Source organism: Carcharodon carcharias, chromosome 10, assembly GCF_017639515.1.
Source record: "Carcharodon carcharias isolate sCarCar2 chromosome 10, sCarCar2.pri, whole genome shotgun sequence".
Classification (NCBI taxonomy): domain Eukaryota; kingdom Metazoa; phylum Chordata; class Chondrichthyes; order Lamniformes; family Lamnidae; genus Carcharodon; species Carcharodon carcharias.
The window spans coordinates 38,312,059-38,336,820 of NC_054476.1; the positions used below are offsets into that span (position 1 = coordinate 38,312,059).

General features: G+C 42.5%; 1 protein-coding gene across 3 annotated transcripts in view; it reads left to right on the plus strand.

Annotated features, from left to right (window-relative positions):
• The window catches only part of phrf1 (PHD and ring finger domains 1), a 97,311-nt gene that overhangs the window by 58,357 nt on the left and 14,192 nt on the right, over positions 1–24,762 (plus strand). The window contains exons 12-17 of one of the 3 annotated variants that reach the window (XM_041198082.1): positions 1,169–1,300; positions 7,509–7,666; positions 8,773–12,204; positions 17,367–17,521; positions 22,050–22,418; positions 22,515–22,649. In XM_041198082.1, the coding sequence (XP_041054016.1) occupies positions 1,169–1,300; positions 7,509–7,666; positions 8,773–12,204; positions 17,367–17,521; positions 22,050–22,418; positions 22,515–22,634 (4,366 nt within the window). In that variant the 3' untranslated portion in view covers positions 22,635–22,649. Of the gene's footprint in view, positions 1–1,168; positions 1,301–7,508; positions 7,667–8,772; positions 12,205–17,366; positions 17,522–22,049; positions 22,419–22,514; positions 22,650–24,762 lie in introns of those variants that run through there. The other 2 variants (XM_041198081.1, XM_041198083.1) reach the window with 2 other exon arrangements.

Here is a 24,762-nt window from a genome sequence, read left to right on the forward strand (position 1 = left end):
AGAATGCATGGAAGCCAAAGGTTGAATGCAAGTGGCGATCGGGGGGAGAGGAACATCGGAAGGAGAGTTTGAACTCTGGAAGTGGATCCTTGTGGAAGGCACCTGAGAGGAAGCGTCGTTTGGGAAAAGATTCCAAAGCGAGTTCTTGGAGAATGGAGATTGGAAACGCTCATATGAAAGAGGGAGTTTAATGAGACTGGTTGGCTCATGGTGTGACGAGCCAGGGGTCGGGGTGGCGGTGGCGGGGTGCTGAGAGATCCATAGCATCTGTTTGGTGTTGCATCTCAAACTTGGTTTCGGAGAGTGGTGCCTGACCACAGATCGCCTATTGGTTTACATGGACTGTGTGCATACTGTGAACATTAGAGTATAAGATAGCTTTTGTAACTTATGTTTTCCTTACGAATCTGAATATACCTGTAAAGGTATAGTTGTGGATGAAGAAGTATTGTAATGTAGTTCATCTTTTCTTGTTTAATAAATGTTTTCTTCTTTTGTTAAAAATTCATCAGCTGACTCCCGTGACTGTTCAGTTGCCTCTCTGCACGTTTTTAAACAAAAAAAAAATAAAAGTTAGGATCCAGCAAACCAGGTTCCAACCTGGAATCTGACTTGTCCAGAAATAACATCAGTTGGGATCATAAAACCAGGAGGGGTGAAAGCTATGCATTTGGAAATGAAGCACAGGAACTTTGGGAATGTTCAGGAGACCATAGTCAAAGAATTGAAGTGCTTGGACTCTGTCTCAGGAGGATGAAGAGATAGGGTGGGGATAAGACCATGGATATGTACATGAGGAGGATGTTGTTGATGAGTCTGCTGGTGGCAGGTTGCCTACTGCAGAAGGTTGTGGATGCTCCTTTGTTGGGTATATTTAAGACTAAGATGGACGGGTTTTTGGTGTCTCAGGAAATCTAGAGATATGGGGTGTAAGCAGGAAAGGGAATTGAGGCAGAAGGTCAGCCATGATTGTGTTGAAAGGGATGCAGGCTTGATGATCCAAATGGTCTACTTCTGTTCTTATTTCTTATATGAAGCTCCTCAGGGCTTCCTTTTACATAAGAATTATAATTACATTATAATTTGGATATCATTTTAAATGTAAAATTACCAATGTTTTAGGCTTCATGAGGAAATTAAATAATTTAGAAATAAATGTTCTTTTTAGTGCTGCTGAACCTTTGGACAGGGAAACTTCAAGTCCCAGGTCCCCTCTTAGCAACAAAAGAAGAATTCTCTCCCGCTCAGCCCTGCGGTCTCATCGGCCAGTAGCCCGACCCATCTCTGTAAAAATCTCAAGGTAGGAAATGCCATTGATGAATTGTTACTGTGATTGGAGGTTTGTTAAAGGGTTATTCAGAATAGGAATATTAAAAAAACCTGTCTTATCCTCTCCTCCAACATTAGACAATCCCCCTTAACTCCCTCCCTTGCTGTAAAGAGAGACATGTTGCCAAAGCTTTTCATCTTGCAATCGTCAGGACAAATGCAAGAATGCCAAATTTCAAACGATCGCAACAATTTATACTAATGGGGAAAAGGGTGTTGATTAGTTGGCAAGTCGACTCTGGTCGCATTGTTGCCATGGAGAAAGCAATGGGCTCCCCAAGCTCCTGGGTGATTCAAAAAAGGCACAGGGCTTGAACATATTCCTTTTCTTTGCATATGAATGCATGTTGCTTCCAGCAAGCGTAAATGAGCCACATTACAAGCTCGACTGATTATCTTAAATGGGTTATGTAACAATCAGCACACTCAGGATTTTTCACCAAGTGCTATCCAATTGTGGAATCACAGGTAGTAGTAAATATTTTGTTTTGAGTTTTGCAAGTCCGGGCTGGATGAGTATGGTCTGTATTCTACTTATTATGAGCAAACATTCCTTTGGCTGTTGCTTTCTCCATGGCAGCACCTCAGCCAATCAGAGTCGACTGCCGTCATCACTCTTTTCTCCTTTAGTATAAATTGTTGTGATTGTTTAAAATTTGGTATTCTTGCGTTTGTTCCTGATGCGTGCAAGACAAAAAGCTTCAACAATATGTCTCTCTTTTCAGCAATATTTTCTTTGTTTTGGATATTTAGTAATTTCATCTTTCGATACTGATTTCAAAATTTTTCCTGCCCCACATATTAAGTCAACTGACCTGTGATTACTCGGATTAACCATGTCTCACTGTTTGACTTATGTTGGACATTCTCCAGCTACCTTCAATAGACCTTTGGCATATAAATTCTATGGTCTCTGCTTCCATTTCCCTCTGGCTCCTTGAATTTATCATGTCAGGTTTCAAAACTGTCCTGTAACTAACTTGCACAGTAACACAGAAAAATATACAACTCTGAAGAGGGCCATTCGGCCCATCACTTATGTGCCTATTCAAAAAGAACAATCCAGCCAAATTCCATCTTCTCTTGATCCATAGTTACAGCTCCAAAAGTGCATATTCAAGTGTTTTTTTAATGTGATGAGGGTTCCTGCCTCCACTTTAATAAAGTGAGTTCCAGACCACACTGCCCTCTGGGTGAAAATATTTCTCCTCAACTGCCCCTAGTCCTTCTGCTAACTACTTTAAACCTATGCCACCTGTTTATTAGCAGACCTATTCTGCTAACCAAAATAGATCTTTCCTATCCACTCTTTATATGCCCCTCATAATTTAATATCCTCAATTAAATCTCTACTGGTCTCTTTCAAAGAAAACAGTCCCCAACTATCCAAACTTTTGTCATAGCTAAAATTTTCCATTCCTGGCACATCCTTGTAAATGTCTTCTGTATGGTCTCTAGTGTGAACACATATGTCAAGTTAGCTGCGACTAACGTGTTGTATACAGTTCTAGCATAACCTCCCTGCTCTCCCACTCTCGGTTTTGGCTAATTAAGGAAGTTGTGCCATATGACTTCTTCACCAACTTATTTATCTGTCCTGCTACCTTCAGGTTCAGTATAAATATATTCTGAGGTTCCTCTGTTCCTCTACACTTGCAGTATCCTACTATTTATTCGTTATTCCCTTGCTTTGTCTGATCTTCTCAAATGTTTTACCTCACATTTCTCTGGATTGAATTCCATTTGCCACTTTCTTGTCTACCTGACCAGTTCATTAATATCTCCTTGCAGTCTACAGCTTTCTTCCTCAGTATCAACCACACAGTCACCATCTGCACATTAAGTCAATCATATATACCATGAACAGTAAGGGACACAGCAGAGAGCCCTGCAGAATCCCACAGGAAACAACCTTCCAGTTACAAAAACACTCATCGACCATAACCCTTTGCTTCCTGTCACTGAGCTAATTTTGGATTCAGATTGCCACTTGCCTTTGAATCCCATAAGCTTTTAACTTACTGATCAGTCTGCCTTTTTGGACCTTGTTAAAAGTCTTGCTAAAACCCATGTAGACTACATCAAACACATTACCCTCATTGACCCTCCCCCTAGTTACTTGCTGAAAAAAGGAAATCATTAATCAGGTACGACGTTCCCTAAATCTATACCGACTGTCCTTGATTAATTTATGTCTCTCTAAATGATGTTTTATACCATCTCTCGGAGCTTTTTTCCAATAATTTGCCCACCACTGAAGTTAGGTTGACTGGTCTGTAATTAATCTGCTTTGCAACAATGGTAAAATGTTAACTTCCTCCCGCAACACACCTCTAGCCAGAGAGGATTGCAAAATGATGTTATTTTCCTCCCTTGCTTCCCTTAACGGCCTAGGATCATTAAATCCAAACCTAGTGATTTATCCATTTTCAAGGTTCCTCACCATTTTAATATTCTCTCCCTCACTCTGTTTATTCCATCCAATATTTTGCACTTCCCCTTAAGTATAATCTATGCTTTGTCCCTCTCTTGTGATAACAGACCCAAAGTATTCATTAAGAACCATGCTCATGTCTTTCACCTCCACACACAAGTTTATCTTTTTGGTCTCACTCTTTCCTTAGTTATTATCTTGCTTATTATGTGTTTATAAAATATCTTTGGGATTTCCTTAATTTAACTTGCCAATGCTTTTTTCATGCCCTCTCTTTGATTTCCTAATTTCCTTTTTATTTTCACTCCTGTACTTTCTATACTCCTCTCGGCTTTCAGTGGTATTGAGCTCTTGGCATCTGACATATACATCCCTATTTTTGCCGTATCCTGTTCTCTATGCTCTTTTACATGTAAGGGGTGTCTGGATGTGGGAGTCCCACCCTTTTTTTGTGGGAACATATTTGTCTGAACCCTCTTTATCTCCTCCTTGAATCCCTCCCTCTGCTCTGGCACTTATTTACCTTCAAGTAGTTGTTTCAAGTCCACTTCGGCCAAATCACTTTATAGCTTACTAAAATTGGCCTTTCCCTGATTTCAATCTTTTATTCCTGATCTACCTTTATCCTTTCCCATAACAACTCCAAATCTAACTCTAAATTATGCTCACTACCACTAAAATGCTCTTTCACTGATACCCCTTCCATTTGCCCAGCTTCATTCCCTAAAACCTAAGCCCAGAACTGCCCCTTCTCTTTTTGGGCTTGCTTTTACCATCCTAAAAATGTTCTCCTGAATACATTTTGAGAATTTTGCACCCTCTATACATTTTACAATGAATTTTCCCAGTTAATATTAGGATAGCTGAAGTCCACTGCTATTACTGCCCTTTTGTTTCTGCATTTCTCATCAATTTGCCTACATATTTATGCTTCTATTTGCCTCTGTTTGAGGACCTATACTATATTTTCATCGGTGTGATCGCCCCCTTTTTTGTTCCTCAGTTCAACCCATACGGTTTCAGTTGATTCTGCTTCTAACATATCATTCCTCCTCATAGCTGTCATTGTCTCTTTAACCAATATTGCAACAGCCTTAGCCCCCATACCCCCAATTTTTATCCTTATCTCTATCCCATCTGAAAACCCCATAACCAGGGATGTTGAGCTACCATGCCTGCCCTTTAAGCCACGTTTCAGTAATAAGAATGGTATTGCAGTTAATACTTAATCTGTTGCTTATTATCTCTCAATATCTTTCACTTTAGCATATACTGAAGCAAAATTCATGTTCAGTATTGTTGGCACTATCTGCTTCTCCTCAACCAACTCTCTATTTATCACCTCAGATCTCAGCACATATTTTGACAATATTGTATCTACATATTTAAATTCAAGGTTGACTGTTACCCTAGGCTCCATTTGTGGAGTCTAATTGGTGGCAGTGGTCCCAATGGAAAAAAAAAACCCTAATTTTAATATCATAGAATGATTCAGCACAGGAAATTGCTTGTACTGTTTGGAAGAGTTATCCAATTAGTCCGCTCCCCTGATCTATCCCCATAGCTCTGTGAATTTTTTTCCTTTCAAAGTATCTTTCAACTTAGCTTTTGAAATAGTTATGATTCTGTTAGGGATCGTTAACATTTAAAGAAGAAATTCAAACACCCAGCAATTAACTGACAGAACTACGCCAAAAGATTTTATGGGTTTAAGCAAAGACAAGCTATATTATATGTAAAGAGAAAATAAACAAAGCAAGCACCACTAACTTAACACTATAGCTTATAAAGACTTATAAAGACTAAAACTCAGTTCTATTTTTTACTTTCCCCCACCCTCATAAGAGTACCCTTATCTTACGAAACCTTGAAAGTTCATTCACTTTTCCTGGGACCAACACAAACATATGCCACAGATCTCCGGAATTCACTTTAATTCTCCTCAGTGTACCAGCTATCTTCTGAGGTAAGATTCTATTGGGATCCTTCCATTAATCTTTTTGGGACACGACCCGCCACTTTTTCTTTACAGGCCCCTCATCTGTGAATACTTCAGCTCCTTGTTCCGGTTGCCAGCAGATACCCAACTGCCTTCCCACAGCTTTTAAAGCTAATTATATTGGCTGCTTTCTGCCACAAGGCCCTATGGGGACCACTAGATTTCTTCCATCAGCTGCAAGCTAGAGCAAATCTTCCAGTTGCTTTTCTGTCACATAACCCAAACTGAGATAGAGCCCCACCTGCATTCCACACAATAAGCCATGAAGTTAGTATTTTCTCTGCTTGAGGGGCAGGCCTAACTGACTATCTTCTCCTGTTGGCTTTTTCAATCTGGTGTGATAAAGTCTATATCAAAGCAAAACTCCATCTGCTGTCTATTCTAAAACTGAACTGCTTGCTTCTGTCAGTAAACACATACAGATAAATTAAACAGATAAATAATACCCTCCAACCAAGGCTCCACCCTGAATTACTATCACTATGGCACCATAACATGTTTTGGGGTGGTTCAAGCACACCTGCAAACAAATTATTTTACATTCAAAATATCTCTTTGATTCTGCAACCCAAATGAATAATTTCTATCTCTAATAGAGTTTTATGACCCTCTTTCCCAGAATTGATCCAGACTAAGTTATAGCTTCTTTTGTGGAGATAATGATAGACAGCGTGGCTCCACCAAGAGGTCCAGAAATGGGTCAGCTATTTAGGCTTCTCTCGCCATCAACTCTGACCTTGTAAGATAAGCCTAGGCTTCTTTGATTTGCCTTTCTTCGGGTTGTTTACCAGTTTCTTAACCAGGCTTTTTCCATTCATCTTAATACTTTAACCTCCAACCTGAAAGATATATCCCAGGAACTAAAAGTAATATTCCAAAACATGTGAATTATGAACTAGATAATCACAACAAAAATTATAAGTGAATCTGCTTCCGCCACCTTTTCAGGAAGCGCATTCCAGATCATAATCTGCTGTATAAATGTTTTTTTTTTCATTTCTGCCCTTTTTTGCCAATTATCTTAAATCTGTGCCCTCTGCTTACCAACTCTCCTGCCAATAGAAACTGGCTCCTGATCTACTCTGCAGGTCTGACAGCATCTGTGAAAAGAGAAGCGGAGTTAACATTTCAAGTCAAATACGACTCCTCTTCGCAATGTCAGATTTGACTTGAAATGTTAACTCTGTTTCTCTCTCCACAGATGCTGCCAGACCTGCTGAGTTTTTCTAGCATGTTCTGTTTTTATTTCAGATTTTCAGCATTTTCAGTATTTTGCTTTTATTTTATTCTGATTTACTCTACCAGATCCTTTCATAATTCCAGCTAGAAGTTGTTTGTTATCTGTCTGTGATGATTGGTTGGGTTGATGGTGTACCATGTTGAATCATATAGTAGCCATTAGACTTGATCTGTTGAGTTTTAGACTCAGTGAATTGAACCCTAATTCCTGTGTTCAAACTGAGGACCTTGGAGCCCATTGGCAGTTCGTACCCAATCAAAGTTATTGAAAGAAGAACATCCTGCCAGCATTATTGAACACTTGGCTGTCTGTGTAGATGGGCAGTGACTTTGCAGTTCTGTGTTCTTCTAGAAGACGTGTGTTGCCACATGAGTCTCCTAATAGCTTGAAAACTCTAATTAGAACAATCTCTACTTTCTGCTGTCAGCCTTACAGAACGGTCAGATGCGCCTTAGTCCTATGGCAGAGAATGTTTAAACAGAGATTACATCTTATCATTGTAACAGGAATGGAAGATTTCCAGTTGTTGCCCAGGAGGCAGAACCAGAAGCCACATCTGTACCAGATGTGCTAGGAAGTATCCTAGCAGGACAGGATGTCTTACTGATGGACAGTTCCGATGTTGTGATCAATAGGGATGGAACACTAAAGCCTAAAGATCGAGGTATTCTTTAAAACAGACCATCAAGTTATTTATCTTAAACAGGAGTTAGCTTAAGATTTTATATTGTAATAGAATGCTGGTCAACTTATTTGCTTTCGTGATCTTTCTAGTCCATGCTAGTTATCTGATTTATTGCTTTCATTGCCCTACTGAGATGATCTCCATAAATCGCCCACCAGATTTCATTTACGAACATAAGAAATAGGAGTAGGAGTAGGCCATTCAGCCCTTCAAGCCCACTCCACCATTCAATGAGATCATGGCTGATCTCCTGTCTCAACACCATTTCCCTGCACTATCCCCATATCCCTTGATGTTCTTAATATGCAGAAATCTATCAGTTTCAGCTGTGAACATACTCAACGACTGAGCCTCCACAGCCCTGTTGGGCAAAGAATTCTAAAGATTCACCACCCTCTGAGTGAAGAAATTCCATCTCATCTCAGTCCTAAATGGCTTGACCCATATCCTGAGACTGTGATTCCTGGCTCTAGACCCCTCAGCCAAGAGAAACATCCTTCCTGCATTTACCCTGTCGAGCCCTGTAAGAATTTTTTATGTTTGAATGAGATCACCTCTCATTCTTCTAAACTCCAGAGAATAAATGCCCAAGTCAATTTAACCTTTCCTCATGGGACAATCCCACCATCCCAGGAATTAATTTAGTGAACCTTTGTTGCACTCCCTCTATGGCAAATGTATCTTAGCTCTTTTAAGTTATTGGAAAAATCTGTTTGGACTTGAACTATTCTCCTCATTCTACTCCATTGTCTCAACCATGTTGTTCAATTAGAGCTCGCTTCACTATCAGTTTCTAGTTGGAACCAAAGGGTCCATGTTAGCCTGCCTTCCTGGTCTCCCTGCTTTCTTTGTAAAAAAAACCCCTCATTATCTTGATCACCTCTATTAAACCTTCCTCAACTGCACTGATCTAAAGAGAACAACCCCAGCTTTTCCAATCTATCTTGTTATCATCCTGGTAAACCTCTACGTCCCCCTCAAAGGACTTGACATCCTTCCTAAAGTATGATGCCCAGAAGTGCAATTCATATGCATGTCTTGTGTAACGTATTAATTTTACAATTTCCTTTCTGTTTTTGCATCAGGGCAACCTGCAAAATTGACGTCAAGTAGTAGCAGAACTGGTGAGACTTCTGGTAGATGTTCATCGACAAGTGCTTGCATCTCAGGGAACTCTGTAAGCACCTTGAAAGAGGATCAGGAAACTGCTGGCCTCACTACACCTGCAAAACATGTCTTGGGTACATTGCCATCTACATCTGGTTTAACATCTAAGCCGAGGCAACAAACAGCATCCAGCAATCCAAGACCTGCCTTTTCGGGAACATTTACTCCAATGCCTGAAATATCAATTGGCCCCAGGCCAGGTGAATCTGTGTCTTTGCTCAATACACAACGGACGGGAGCATTTAATAAAAATGTTGGGGATGGTCAGAAGAGCACCAGTGGCTTTACACCTTTCAAATGGTTAAATAGTGTCTCCAATTTGCATTTCAAAAACAATATGGGCACACTGAATAGAGTTCCACCCAAGCCACCTATTAGGAGACTTGATATATCAGAATTTCCTAGGATACCAAAGATCAAGAACCAAACTGGTAGTTTAGGGTTGCAAACTGGTAACAAACAAAACAATGGAATATCTCGAGCCTGTACAAACAGACTCGCAGGCAATGAACAGGATAGCCAGACCATAAATCCTATGGAATTTGGAAATAGCGAAAAGAATATTGAGAGACCTGTCCAGCAGAGACATCAATCTTCTACCACTACAGGTTCAGCTGGCTGTTCCAGTACTTTCCAAGAAAAACTCCGAGCTCAAGACTTAGTATCCAGCACGTCTGGACAGGGCTGTACAAAAGTGACAAGTAGCACTGGTCATTTAACTAGGTTGCCTAAGTTGGATGCCTATGACCCATTTGAACCCACGGATGACGAAGTTCAACATTGTAGCAAAAGAGACAAGAATATTTCACGATTGCAACTCACTATAAAAAAAGAAATAGATGAGATATATGATCCTTTTGATCCCACTGGTTCTGACCCGTCTTCATCTAGTTCCACTCCTGATAGGAATGAGTTAAGATCTGAGGGTGAATCTCCGTTGCCCAGCCCTGGTAATGACATTTCTGAAGGCGATGAGCAGGTAACTAATACGTTAAATCATTACTTTAATGCTGATACTGTACAGCTGTCTTGCGCACAGCAAACAGAGCATTGTAAAATCAAATCTGAAGCTCTGACAACAGAAAAACCAACTGACAGTTCTGATGGTTGTAAATCTCTGTTCTCTGAGGCAGAAGCTATTATTGAACCTCAGGCTAATATTGAAGACGAGGATATGAAATTGGGTGTAGAACCTGATGCGAGGAAGTGGGACAATACACACACAAACCGAGCATGTTGCAGCTTTCCAACATCTTCTGAAGACAAACCCAAGCCTGAACAGCAGACAGTAAATACAGACAGTGATGTTATTATTTCTTGTGTATACTCTGATGGGGGCACTTTGCAAGCTGTCAACAAGATTGTTCCCACTTGTGTGAGAACTGATGCAGATACTTCATCAGAAAATGAACTAAGAAAAACAGTGAATAAAAAGCTCCACACTAAATCAAAGGTTCGCTCAAGGTCACGATCGAGATCAAGTTCCCACAGCCACCACAAATGCAAGAGCTCAGTATCCGAAGAACTCAAGGGCTACAGATCAAGATCAAGATCAAAGGAACGGAAGAAGTTGAGGTCACGCTCAAGAGAACGACGGAGATCAAAATCTAGGTCAAGGTCTCGCTCCAGCAGCTCCGAGAAGTTTAAAAGACGGAAACCTAAACTGGATAGGAGCAAGGAAAAAAGAAGACGACGTTCCAGATCAAGATCTCGAGAAAGGAGGTCGGGCAGTTCTTCCTCTGGTGCGTCTACAGACAGTCACAAGAGAAGAAGGAAAATTTCAGGATCAAGGGACCACAAAGGCTCCTCCAGGCACTTTTGGAGCAACAGTGAGAAAGGAAAAAGAAAGCAGTACCGACGGGAGCAAAGCCGGGAATTGTATGATAGACGGAGCAGAAGATCGACCTCCTGGTCCAGGGAGAGAAGACGTTCGAGATCATGGTCTAGATCCAGAGATAGGAAAAAAATTTGGCCTAGATCTAGGGAGAAGATAAGGTCCTGGTCCCGATCTAGTTCAAGAGAAAGGAGATCATGGTCTAGATCTAGCTCTCGGGACAAGAGAAGGTCGCGAACGAGGTCAAGTTCCAGAGAGAAGAGAAAGTCAGCCAGGGCTAGGGAAAAGAGAAGATCAAGGACTCGATCTAGATCCAGGGAAAGAAGAAAACCAAGAACTCGATCAAGAACCCGTTCAAGGTCCAAAGACCAGAGTAGATCAAGATCAAGAGATAGGTGCTCGCAATCCAAATGGCAATTCACAGAATTAGAGAGGAAACAAACTTTCTTTCAAGAAAAAGTTAAATTTGGTGAGAAGGATCAAGAGCAAAAGAAAGCTTCAACTTACAGAAATTATGAGCCTTTGGAGAGGGAAGCCTCAGTAAAGAAACTGCTTATTTCTTGTAGTTCTCAAAGCTTGCAGGAAGGTAACTTTATACCAGTTGTTCAGAGCACATCTTGTTCAGTAACCATTAAAGAGGAATCAACACCATACATTGACAAAGTACAGGAAGAAGCAAACCAGAAAGAACTTTTTGAGCAGGACAAGGACTCCAACTGCAAAAGTGAGGGCTTAGGAGAAGATATTCCTGATGTTTTTGTTGGAGTTGACCACATTTGGGAAAGTAATGACTCCAGCACAAACCCGGCCAAAACAATAATAAAAAGTCCCAGTGTTGTGCCTGAGTGTCTCCATATCAAAAGTCCTTGTTACCAAGAGCCTGCTGTTTCAGATGAGGTTTCTATTCCCCTAATATGCCTGGGCAAACAGGAGGAGATCCCACTTTTGTCAGTAAATGAAGAAGTAGCTTTGGAACCTGAAGCTGAACCTTTTCAAGTACATTCACCAGCTAAATCTGACACACTTTTACCTATTATTGAGAGTTCAACCACTGCTGATTCAGTGGTACCAGTGGAAGATCAAGAAGAATCTGTGGACACGAGTACGGTTGAGGAACCACAAAGCTCCAGCACTCCGGTTAATGAGGCAGTGGCTTTATTTAAGAACGAACATCCAGAGAGCTGTGCAACAGATACATGCCCCCAGAAGGATGAACCAACCCATGAGACTGTGTCAGCTGGCCTTGGTTCAAACAGTGCAAATAAGCAAGAAGAAACACAAAGTGACGTGATTGGAAATGACTCATCAGAGAGAAAGCTAGAATCGATGAAAACAGAGAGCAATAGGGAGTGTGAGGAAATCCCCCTCCTGGAATCAACAGAGCCTATGAAAGCCAAGACTGAGAGTGAAACAGGTTTACAAAGCACTGTGGTGAAAACCAAACCCCTTGTCAAGAGAGTGACTTGGAACCTGGAGACAGAGGAGAAGGATGAGACTACCTCTGGGAAGCCTGCAAGTGAGTACAATTATTTCTCATTGTATTGTACCCTTTGAATTTTGGCTGCACAGACGAATAGCAGATTGTCTCCCTTTTTGGCAGATTGCACTAAAGGCCAAGATTCGATCAAATATTATAGGACCGCATGTTAACACTATCCTGGTAATAGAAAATGCAATGTTGAGAAGGATTGCAGTGTTTACTATGAGGTGTGTTCTTTACCAATGCAGCATTATGAAGCTAGACAAAAGGTTTTTGTTAGTTTTGATAACTTCTTTTTGCTAGAAGTGAGTTTGTCAGCATGATTTTATATTCCATTCAGAAACACTGCCAGTTTTTGAGGGGGTTTTGGACACTGAAATGTCAGTGTTCACCATCATTAACTCTGAATCTGACTGCAATTTCAGCAGTCTGCAAGTGCAGATTAACATGAAAATTCTGAAGTTGCAGTCTGTTACTCACTTCTCTGCCACGTGCTGCATTGGGGACATAGATTTAAAATAATTGTCAAAAGAACCAGTGGGTGGCAGGGTAGTGGGAGCGGGGGGGGGGAAATAAAAATTTTTTGATCTTGATTGCTCTGCTTGAAAGAGTATTGCATAAACACTTGAAGGGGAAATTCTTACATGACTGTGGGAAAGAGCGGTAATTGGAATGAATTGGATAGCTCTTTCAAAGAGCCAATAAGGGCATGATGTGCTATAATCTTCTAAGTTACCTCAATGTAGACCTGTTTTGCTTTTAGCTGGGAGCCTAGCACATCAGTATTAAAGACGAGACTGAAGCATTTGCAATCTCCTTCAGTCAGAAGTGACAAGTAGATGGTCCGTCTTGGCCTCCTCCTGAGGTGCCCAGGATCATAGATGCCAGTCTTCAGCTGATTCGATTCACTCCATGTGATATCAAGAAATGGCTGAAGGCACTACATACAGCATAGGCTATAGGCACTAACAACATCCCAGCTGTAGTGCTGAAGACTTACACTCCAGAGCTAGCTGAGCCCCTAGCCAAGCTGTTCCAGTACAGCTACAATACTGGCACCTCCCTGACAATGTGGAAAATTGCCCATCAAATTGTTGGAAGGTACTGTCGACAGTGCTATCAAATGCCACTCACATAGCAATAACTTGCTTAGCGACGTGCAGTTAGGGTTCCGTCAGGGCCAATCGGCTCCTGACCTCATTACAGCTTTGGTCCAAACTTGGACAAAAGAGCTGCACTTCAGAGGTGAGGTGAGAGTGATTGCCCTTGACATCAAGGCAACATTTGACCAAATGTGGCATCAAGGATTTCTAACAAAATTCAAGTCAGTGGGAGACGGGGGAAAATTCTCCACTAGTTGGATTCATACCTAGCACAAAGGAAAATGGTTATGCTTGTTGGAAACCACTTATCTCAGCCCCAGGATATCGCTGAAGGAATTCGTCAGGATAAGGTCCTAGGCCTATTTATCTTCACCTACATCATCAATAACCTTCCCTTGATCATTAGGTCAAAAAAAGGGATGTATGCTAATAATTTCACAATGTTCAATGCCATTCATGACTCCTTAGGTACTGAATCAGTCTTTGTCCATATGCAGCGAGACCTAGACAACATTCAGGTTTGGACTGATAAGTGCCAACCTAGAAACATGGGATTTAGGACCAGGAGTAGGCCGTTTGGCCATTTGAGCCTGCTTCACTGTTTAGTAAGATCTTGGCTGATTTGGGGTTGTGGTCTCAGCTCCACTTTTCCTGTCTGCTCCATAACTTTTGAATCCTTTTTCTAACAAAAATTTATCTAACTCAGCCTTGATTAAATTTAAAGACCCAGCCTCCACTACCTGCTGAGAAAGAGAATTCAACTCTAATGACCCTCTGAAAGAAAATAATTTCCTCATCCGTCTTAAAAGGGAGACCACTTATTCATAAACTATCTCCCGAGTTCTAGTTTCCCCCTCAAGAAGGAACAACCATCTGGTATCCGCCTTATCCAGCCCTCTCAAGGTCTTGTATGTTTCAATAAAATCATCTCTCATTCTTCTAAACTCCAATGGGTATAGACCTAACCTGTTCAACCTTTCTTCATAAGATAAGCCCTTCATCCCAGGAATGAGTCGAGTAACAATCGTGACGTACGTGCCAGACAATGAGCATCTCCAACTAGAGAGAATCTAATCATCACCCCCTGACATTCAACAGCATTACCATTGCTGAATCTCTCACCTTCAACATCCTGGGAGTTACCATTGACCAGAAACTGAACTGGACTAGCCATATAAACACTGTGGCTACAAGAGCAGGCCAGAAGCTGGGAATTCTGTGGCGAGTAACTCGCCCCTGGCACCCCAAAGTCTGTCACTATCTACCAGGCACAAGTCAGGAGTGTGATGGAATACTCCCCAGTTGCCTGGATGAGTGTGGCTCCAACAGTACTGAAAAAGCTCGACACCATCCAGGAAAAAGCACACTTGATCACACCTCATCCACCGTAAACACTCACTTCCTCTATCACTGATGCACAGTGGCAGCAGTGTGAACATATACAAAATGCACTGTAGCAACTCCTTCGACACCACCTTCCAAACCCACGACCTCTATCACTTAGAAGGTCAAGGGCAGCAGACACATGGGAATACCACCACCTGCAAGCTCCTCTCCAAGTCGCACATCATTCTGATGTGAAACTATATCACCGTTCCTTCAGTGCCATTGGGTCAAAATCCTGGAACTCCCTTTCTAATAACACTGTTGCATCTACACCACATGGACTGCAGTGGTTCAATAAGTCAGATCAACACCAGCTTCTCGATGGCAATTAGAGTTAAGCGACAAATGTTGGCCTTGCCAGCGATGCTTACATCCCATGAAAGAATAAAACAAAACCTGGACATATCAATGCACCAGACAATCAAAATGTAAAATGGCTTAATAAAATATATTTGTGATTTATAACTCTCTAACACAGCAGAGCTCATAGCTAGCATTTCAGTTTCTTCTTTACTTTGTAAGGAGTACAGTATGTCATTCCAACATGTTACCTTTGACAGTCTCATGCCTTGCTGCTTAAGTTGAGACCGGCAGTTATGGCCATGCTTCCGATTCAATTTTGCCCACTCTTAATTAAAGCCAGACCTCAATCCCCTGGCTCAGACATTGGGTTTTGCAACTGAGGCATAATATTCAGTTCATCCTTCCTATATTGGAGGCACCTGGATGTAGATGGACATGGGCATGTTCTGAGATACCCTGCACAAGCAACTGCTGCCTCTTGTACACCAACTCTCACATAATTCTGAGTGAGAAAGGCCATTTGGCCCATTGCTTACAACCACCCCCACTCACCTCCACCACACCACTCCCCTCCACCCATTTTTGGCATCCAGGGTTTTTGCCTCCACTACCCTAACAGGTCAATCACTCTGTGTGCAAAGAAAAATTTCCTGATATCACTCTTCAAAGTGCCCTTCTCTAGTTTGAATCTCTGTCAACCTCTCTCCTCCTTTAAGTCATTCCTCAAAATTTATCACTTTGACCAAGGTTTTGGTCACCTGACCTAATATTTCTTTTATTACAGAAAATGCTGCAAATACCCAGCAAGTCAGGGAGCATCAATTCTGACCAAAGGACATTGCCCTGAATCATTAACTCTGTTTCTCTCTCCAGCAGATGCTGTCTGATCCGCAGAGTATTTCCAGAATTTTGTTTTTATTTAGTTTTTGTCCTAATATCTCTTTCTATGGCTTGTGTCAAATTTTGTCTGCTAATAGTCCTATGAAGTGCCTTGGAGCATTTTTACAACATTAAAGTAGCTACATACATGCATGTTGTGTCTCCTAGCTCTAATGTAATATTGAAGGTTAATTTTTTCTACACCCTTAACAATCGTATATCTGTCTGTAAGATCGTCTTCCTGAACTCCCCCTTTCCAATTTTTATAGCCCAAGTCTCTCCGGTTTTTCCTCAATCCCTCAGACTTCTGACACTGAAAATCAGTCTTATGGCTTCTCTCTGTATTGCCTCAATCAGTGAAGTATCTCCTTTACTTCATGGTGGCCAGAAATAGCCTCAGTGCTCCAGTCATGGTCTGATGAGAACTCTGTACAGTCTGATCATTACTTCTCCTGGCATATGTTCCACCATTCTGGCTATAGTTCAATACCATGTTAATTGCTGCTCTGCACTGGTTGACATGCTTCGTGCTTAGTTTATTGTGACAGGAGGGTCTCTTGCAGCTCCATTCACAGGGCATGAGTGATTCACTCTTTTTTGTCCATCCCAAGTGTAGTATCTTGGCTTTCCTTGCATTATGTTTCATCACCCACTGTTCTGCTGACTTTATATCTTTTATCCAGCTCATTCTATAATTTCAGAGCTGCCTCATTCAATCTCTCTGCCCCTCCTAATGCCCGCCTGGCATTATTGAATATTTGATAACTTTGCTTTGAGTTTCTGATTCCAGGCTATTGATGTGAGGTCCTGGCTGTTGATCGATGTCTTTTAGTTGTGAATGTTGATGTCCACCATCTTCATAGCTCACCTGCAGGTATCCTTGTAGCTGAGGTATGGATGTCCAGCAGGTCAAGACCCAGTGGCCAGTTTACCATATAGAAGGTCTTTGGGTATATGGCCGTCATCCATCAGTTCTGATGAAAGGTCATAGAAACTCTGTTTCTCTCTCTGTAGATGCTGCCAGACCTGCTGAGTGTTTACAGCGCTTTCCATTTTTATTACACAAACTAGGGTTGTATTCCCTGGAATTAGATGGTTATGGGGTGATTTGATTGAAACTTTCAAGATAGTAAGATAAACAGATAGGGTAGATAAAGGGAAACTATGTTGGTTGGGTAGGATAGGGCTAGGGAGCATAACTGGAAGCACAAAGTCAGGTTATGAAACCTCCCCTATACCTTCTGGACAGAAACTGAATTTTGTCTTGCTGTGCATCCAATCCCTGTCAACACTGATGATATCCAGCACCAGATCTTGAAGGGAGATGATTACTCAGCGCAAATACCTATTGCAGACATTACGGTATGCTAGCTTGAGAATTGTTGCGTAAACGTAAAAGGCTAATTAAGACCACACATGCTGGTTTGAACCTGTTGCATATTAACATGTTAAGTATGGTAAAGATCCTGTTCAGATTAGATGTTGTAACATTTGGCTTTGGGTTTAAAGCTATCCTTTTTTTCACAGGGACTCCATTCTACAGGACACAGAGATTTAACAAAGAAAGCATCTGGAAAGCTCCAGAAACAAGTCAACCACCAAATCAGGTGCCGATGTTCCAGCCTCCAGCAGCAAATTTTATGATTCCTCCTCCAATTTTTCCTGGTCTGTTTCCACCTCAGGTTAGTGTCACCGCTCGATCTTGCAGATAGTGTCCTGTTGTTTTTCTGCTTCTCCAGTGATTATAGCGGTTAGGGGTTCTTACCAAAAGCAAACTTCTTAATTTTTTTCTAAACAAATTGCACTTATCAAATTCCCTTTCATGTGAGTTTGAGAAAATGTGTATAGGAACAAGATGAAACCATTCAGCCCCTCAAGCTTGTTCTGCCAGTCAGTGAGATCATGGCTGATCTGTGCCCTAACTCCATCCAACCCACTTGGCTCTATGTCTTAAATACCCTTGGCTAGCAAAAACCTATCGATTCTATAACAGTTGCAATGCAGGAGTGTTGAATTGAAGTTTTATTGTTGTTTGTCAATCTGCTTTAAACAATGCAAATGAGATGTTTTTGTTAATCTGTTGTAGCAAATAATTAGATTGCTTGTGAGGATTGTCACTGAAAATCTATATATAGATACAAGTGGGTTCCTCTTGGATATATGGCAGCAGGGGCAGTAACCAAAGGGCACAGATTTAAGAAAAGGATGTGATTGCATTGGAGGGGCTGCAGAGGAGATTCACCAGGATGTTGCCTGGGATGAAACATTTAAGTTATGAAGAGAGGTTGGATAGACTTGGATTGTTTTTGTTGGAGCAAACAAGACTGAGGGGCGACCTGATTGAAGTGTACAAGATTATGAGGGGCATGGACAGGGTGGATAGGGAGCAGCTGTTCCCCTTAGTTGAAGGATCAGTCACGAGGGGACACAAGGTCAAGGTGAGGGACAGGAGGTTTAGGGGGGATGTGAGGAAAATCTTTTTTACCCAGAGGGTGGTGACAGTCTGGAATGTGCTGCCTGGGAGGGCGTGGAGGCAGGTTGCCTCACATCCTTTAAAAAGTAACTGGATGAGCACTTGGCATGTCATAACATTCAAAGCTGTGGGCCAAGTGCTGGTAAATGGGAATAGGTAGGTAGGTCTGGGGTTTCTCACGTGTCGGTGCAGACTCAATGGGCCGAAGGGCATCTTCTGCACTCTGTGATTCTGTGAATTGGCAAATGACACAGGGGGAGCGAGAATTTTTTATGCAGTGAGTTGTGGTCTGGAATTCACTGTCTAAAATGGCAGTGAAAACAAATTCAATAACTTTCAAAAGGAAATTGGATAAACATTTGAAAAGGAAAAGGACGTGGAACTAATGGATAGCTGTTAGAAAGCAATACAACAGGTCTATTGGACCGAATGGCAGCCTCCTGTTCTGTGATAAATCGAAACTAAAACACAAGTTGAACTGATGTGAAAAGCAGCACTTTCCAAATCCATGACCACTGTTGACCAGAAGGAGAAGGGCAGCAGGTGATTGGGAACACCACCACCTCCAAGTTACACACCATGCTGACTTGGAACTATATCACTGCTCCTTCAGTGTTGCTGGGCCAAAAATCTAGAACTCTCTTCCCAACAGCACAGTGGTTGGACCGATAACACAGGGACTGTAGCTGTTCAAGAAAGTGGCTAACCACCACTTTCTCAAGGGTAATTAGGGATGGGCAATAAATGCTGGCCTAGCCAGTGATGCTCACATCCCATGAATGAATAAAATGTTCAAAGTATGCGATCAGTAAAGTTCACAACATGTATAAGGTTATGCCCAGCCAACATCACATTGTGTTGATGCTTTTAGGTTTGAGAATTTTAGAAAGAGAATGCTTGGATAATCAAACACCATACTTTGAATAGAATAAATGGCTCTGAGAATGCCACTTCACAGATGTGCTTTCTCTTCCATTTGCTATATTTTAGTTCACCCCTGCCCTTTTAGTCACCCGCTCATTGTACTGTTCCCCTAACTGAAAGGGTAGAGTTGTTCTCAGACCAGTGTCACTTCTTCTTGAATTGGCCACTAGGCGGTGTTTGAGGTTGAAAGGATTGATTTATTCCTTTGCAAATTTCAGGTTCATTTTATTGTCAGAAGGGGCTAAAGTCAGAAGTGCCCAGGTGTTCTTATCATAGGCCTGTGGACAGAGGATACTTTCATTCCTTTAGTCAAGGCCAGATTTTAACCCAGTTGTATTTAAAATGTATGGAAGGGTGCAGTGAATTATTACATCCTCTTCTCACCTTGGGGAGTTTCATTGGGACCCATATTATGATCTCTCTTTTCACTGTCAGTTGTATGAGGTTTTTAATTATTTTTTAGTGCTGGGGATTGGAATCTTTCCTACTTAAGGCACTCAGTGTCAATATAAAGCACCCCATTGTATGTTGTTACACAGATGAAATGTAAAGGTCATTCTACTTTGTTCTAGCCATGTGCCTTAACACCAGCACCATGACTGCATCAGTGTGACCTTTTGTTTCTGTTTTCCACTCCTGGGCATTCTCTAGCTTCTCTAACTGAGATTGCCAGTTAGTGCCGTGAGCTGGGTGCCGGAGCTGAATTGAGCGTGTCCGAAACTCATTTTGCATAAGACGGGAGATTTTCATCCGATCAGGCTGGGCTGACTTTGGACCTAGATCCTAGGAAGTGGAATGGTGAGCGTGTACCCACTGCCCCATCCTGTTTTCCCAGTGACTTAACGAGTTTTGTGGGAAATATGTTTTAGGGGCAGTCCCAACAAGCTTCCAAACTGGTTTGGGCTGGGACCCCAGTGATTGTCACGTACTTGGGCTAAATCAGTCACGCAAGTATAGCCAGTGTATTAAGTGGAATAATGCTGATGTTGTAGTAACATCGATGCCCTCTTATGGTTTTGGGGTTGGGGGGAGCACCATTTCTGGAACAGAATAGAAAGAGGGTCACCATTTGCACCTACTGTGCGCTCGATGCTGATACTTGGATGCTAAAATTGAGCAATGCTCTTCCCTCCCAGTTGTGGTATTCATCATTTCCAAATGTGCAAAATTCACCACACAATCTGAATTCATTTATTTTTTTAATCTCAAGTGAATAATAAAATGTAAAAATATTCTGTGAAACCTCATTCTGCTGAATACACCCAACTAGCTGGTGCAGAAGACACACTTCATAAATGGGTTTGAATTACAATTTAAGCTGTTAAAAATAAGGGCCGTCCCACTTAAGACAGAGATGACGAGGATTTTTTTTCTCTGAGGTTCATTAGACTTTGGAATCCTCTTCCATGAAGAAAAGTGGAGGCTAGGCTATTGAATATATTCAAGGCTGTGTTAACCAGATTTTTGATCGACAGAGTTGAGGGTTATGGGGATGCAGGCAGGAAAGTGAAGGTAAAGCTACAATCAGATCAACCATGATATTGAATAGCTGAACAGGCTTGAGGAACTGAATGGCCTACTATTACTCCTAATTCATATGATCCTTATAATTTTACTGTTTTAATAGTTATCTTACTCCAGCATCAAATATTGAGCGAGTCAGAAGGTTATAGGTTCAAGCCCCGCTTCAGGATCTTAACATTTAATGTGGACTGATATTAGAGTGCAACACTGAAGGTGTGCTCCGTCAGTATATTCCCCCTGCCAGGGTGCAGTGATTCCTCAGTAATGTCCTGCCGTATTTTTCTACCAAAAGTGCAGCACTCCCTCTGCATGTTCCCTCTGACAATGCAGTTCTCCCTCTGCCCTGGCCCCTCTGTCGGCGCAGCGCTCCCCCCTGCCCTGGGCCTCCAACAGCGCAGCGCTCCCTCTGCCCTGGGCCTCTGATGGCGCAGCGCTCCCTCTGCCCTGGCCCTCTGTCGGCGCAGCGCTCCCTCTGCCCTGGGCCTCCGACGGCACAGCGCTCCCTCTGCCCTGGGCCTCTGACGGCGCAGCGCTCCCTCTGCCCTGGGCCTCTGACGGCGCAGCGCTCCCTCTGCCCTGGGCCTCCGACGGCGCAGCGCTCCCTCTGCCCTGGGCCTCCGACAGTGCAGCGCTCCCTCTGCCCTGGGCCTCCGAAGGCGCAGCGCTCCCTCTGCCCTGGGCCTCCGACGGCGCAGCGCTCCCTCTGCCCTGGGCCTCCGACGGCGCAGCGCTGCCTCTGCCCTGGGCCTCCGACGGCGCAGCGCTCCCTCTGCCCTGGGCCTCCGATGGCGCAGCGCTCCCTCTGCCCTGGGCTTCCGACGGCGCAGCGCTCCCTCTGTCCTGGGCTTCCGACGGCGCAGCGCTCCCTCTGCCCTGGGCTTCCCATGGTGCAGCACTCCCTCTGCCCTGGGCTTCCCATGGCGCAGCGCTCCCTCTGCCCTGGGCTTCCCATGGCGCAGCGCTCCCTCTGCCCTGGGCTTCCCATGGTGCAGCGCTCCCTCTGCCTTGGGCTTCCCATGGTGCAGCGTTCCCTCAGTGTTTCAATGGGAGAGTTGGCCTCAGCTTTGTTTAAATATCTGGAGTGGGAGTTTATTGGAGAACCTTCTGACTCAAATGCAAATGTACTACCTACTGATCCATGGCTGCCAATTTTTGGTCACTACTTGGGCACGTTTTTTAAATTGAGTGCTATGTATGGCCCAGTATTATGTGAATGCCTACCTGTTCTGTAATTGGTACAAACATTTTACTGTTGTGGATTTCTAAGTCTTTTTCTTTCACCCATGCAGGCATTTAACCAAGTCAACATGCCACCACCACCTTTTATGCCACCTTTCCCACCACTACATCCACCTCCCTATGCACCAGTCAGCCAGCCTACAGTTCCGTACATCGTGCAAGGGAATATCCCACTGATTGGCTCCACTGCTGTGCCTCCATTACTCCCACAGCCCACTTACCAAACTGCTGCTCCTGCCCCTGTCCCTGTCCCTATCCCTGTCCCTGCCCCTGTCCCTGTCCCTGCCCCTGCCTCTGCTCTTACTCTTACTGCTACTCCTGTTCCTGCTAATTTGGCTGCTGAAACACAAGTGGTGCAAACAGAAGGAAACCTGGACACCGAAAACAAATCCAATGAAGACAAAGCTCAAAATGAGAATGTAAGAGAGTTTGAACACAGTTGCAGTAATTTTGTTTTCATCCATCAGAATCTCCTTGATGGGGGCTAAAACCTGTTGCTCATTTGTAATTTGCAGAACATTGGGGTATGTCAGCTGTATCCGAGAAGTGATTCCCTTTATACTGATGATGCACATCCTAGTTCTGTGTTGCATGTATTCCAGTGCAAGCGTTGTTTTATTAGGTTAGTATTGTGATTTTGTAAGAAAGTAAGTGCAAGTTCTGCAAGCAGGAGTTTCTGTTCCATCCTCTCAGAACGCATACTTACAGAACTAGCACCAAATACTGGGGGAGAGCAGGAGCTGAGAGACCTGGGAGGTGTGTGAACACAAATTTGAATGTAGCAGGACAAGTTGAGAAGGCTATTCAAAAAAACATTGGCATCCTCGGCCTTATTAGTAGAGGGATAGAGTACAGAAGCAAAAAAGTTATGCTAAACCTTTACGAAACAATGGTTAGGCTCCAGCTGAAGTATTGCATTCAGTCCCGGCACTGCATTTTAGGAAGGATGCCAAAGCTTTGCAGAGGATGCAGGGGAGATTTACAAGACTGGTTCCAAGAATGAGGGACTTTGGTTACGTGGAGAGATTTGACAAGCTGGGGGCGTTGTTCACCCCAGAGCAGGGAAGGTTAAGAGCAGATTTAATAGAGGTGTTCAAAACCCTGAATGGAGTAGATAAGGAGAAACTCTTCAGTGTAGGAGAGTCGGTAACTAGGGGACACAAATTTAAGGTAGTTAGCCAAAGAACCAGAGGCAGCATGAGAAAATATTTTTTACACAGCAAGTTGCTGTGATCTGGAATGTGCTGCCTGAAAAGGTGATAGAAACAGATTCAATCGTAACTTTCAAAAGAAAATTGGATAAATACTTAAAGGGTAAAAATATTGCAGGGGAAAGAGTAGTGCAGTGGGACTAATTGAAAGGCTGTTTCAAAGTGCTGGCAGTGGCAGAATGGCCTCCTCATGTGTTGTAAGATTCTATGATTTTACAAAGAACCTGACTGTAAGGAAATCCTTATGAAGAGGTTAAATAGAACCCTGCACCCTCTTTTAATGGAACCAGTTCCTTATCTAATTAAACATCATTTAGCCCACAACTTCCCTCACCTTAAGGCAAATTACCCAAAGATTAAATTGCAATAATTCAGTTGCCATTCCAAAACAATTTAAAAATATTCCCCATGTATACTGAAAATTAACTTGTTGCATTTGTATCCATACATCTTTCAAACCTACCTACGATGTTTCACTGATGTCAAAGATAAAGATGTCTCTTCTCTTGCGTTGATCTTAACAGTTTTTTTCCAGACCTTTTGATGATGGATGTTGGATTTTACCACTGGTAGGGTCACTGATTTGGTTATCACCTTGCCCAGTGACTTATCTGGGCCATAGACTGGTACACTTGATGCCTGGCTATCTTTCGATGGATTATAAGGTTACACTCCCAAATGACCCCTGCGTTTCATCCCTGACTAATTACGGTTTTGATCAATCTGTCTTTTCCAAATTGGACGGTCTAAGTCACAGGGCCCAGGTATTCCAATTGGAACTGCATTACCAATCAAAACTGCATCTCCACTTTTCAGCCATTTCTTTTTATTATAATGGCGTAACATGTTTTTGAATGATACTAGTAATGTTAACCTTCCTACAGCTAACTGGGTATGCAGCTATCTACCTATCAATGATTCAGTACTGTGTGCTTGGTCCTGCCATGTGACATGCGTCAGTACATTGGATAAAAAGGCATCTCCTGACTAGCATGTGTGACATAGATTTAATCATCTTCATCACCATCTCAGTCTTTGGAGATTTCAAGGTAAGGATAAGATTGTCTGTATTCCACGACACTTCATAAATTCTGCATTTTACCATTGCCTGAAGTCAGTTTTTCTAGCAAAACCCAGGAGATATAATGGAAATTCTCAACATTTCACTGGTGGGGTTGATGGTTCTGAATGGTGTATGAGTGACCTCAGACCACCTTAAGGAAATTCTCATTCACAGTAGCCAGTTTGGATTTGTTGCCATTGTCTTGAAGGCCAAATTCAGTGATTAGCTGGATTTGTAACTTGCTTAGTTCAGTTCTCTTGAAGGGATAGACAATCTTGTAATACGTGGCCAACACTGGAATCCAAACTTGGTCATCAACACAGAGGCCAAGGCTTTTAGCGCAAATTCACCCTCTCTAAGCAGTGTGATTTTCACATAGGCATGCCAATAAATGGGTCTGAAACTAAATGCTCTGTATTTATCTCTAGAATTCTTTATACTTCATCTCTTTTTCTATAATATTTTATCACATCTGACCATGCTTATAGC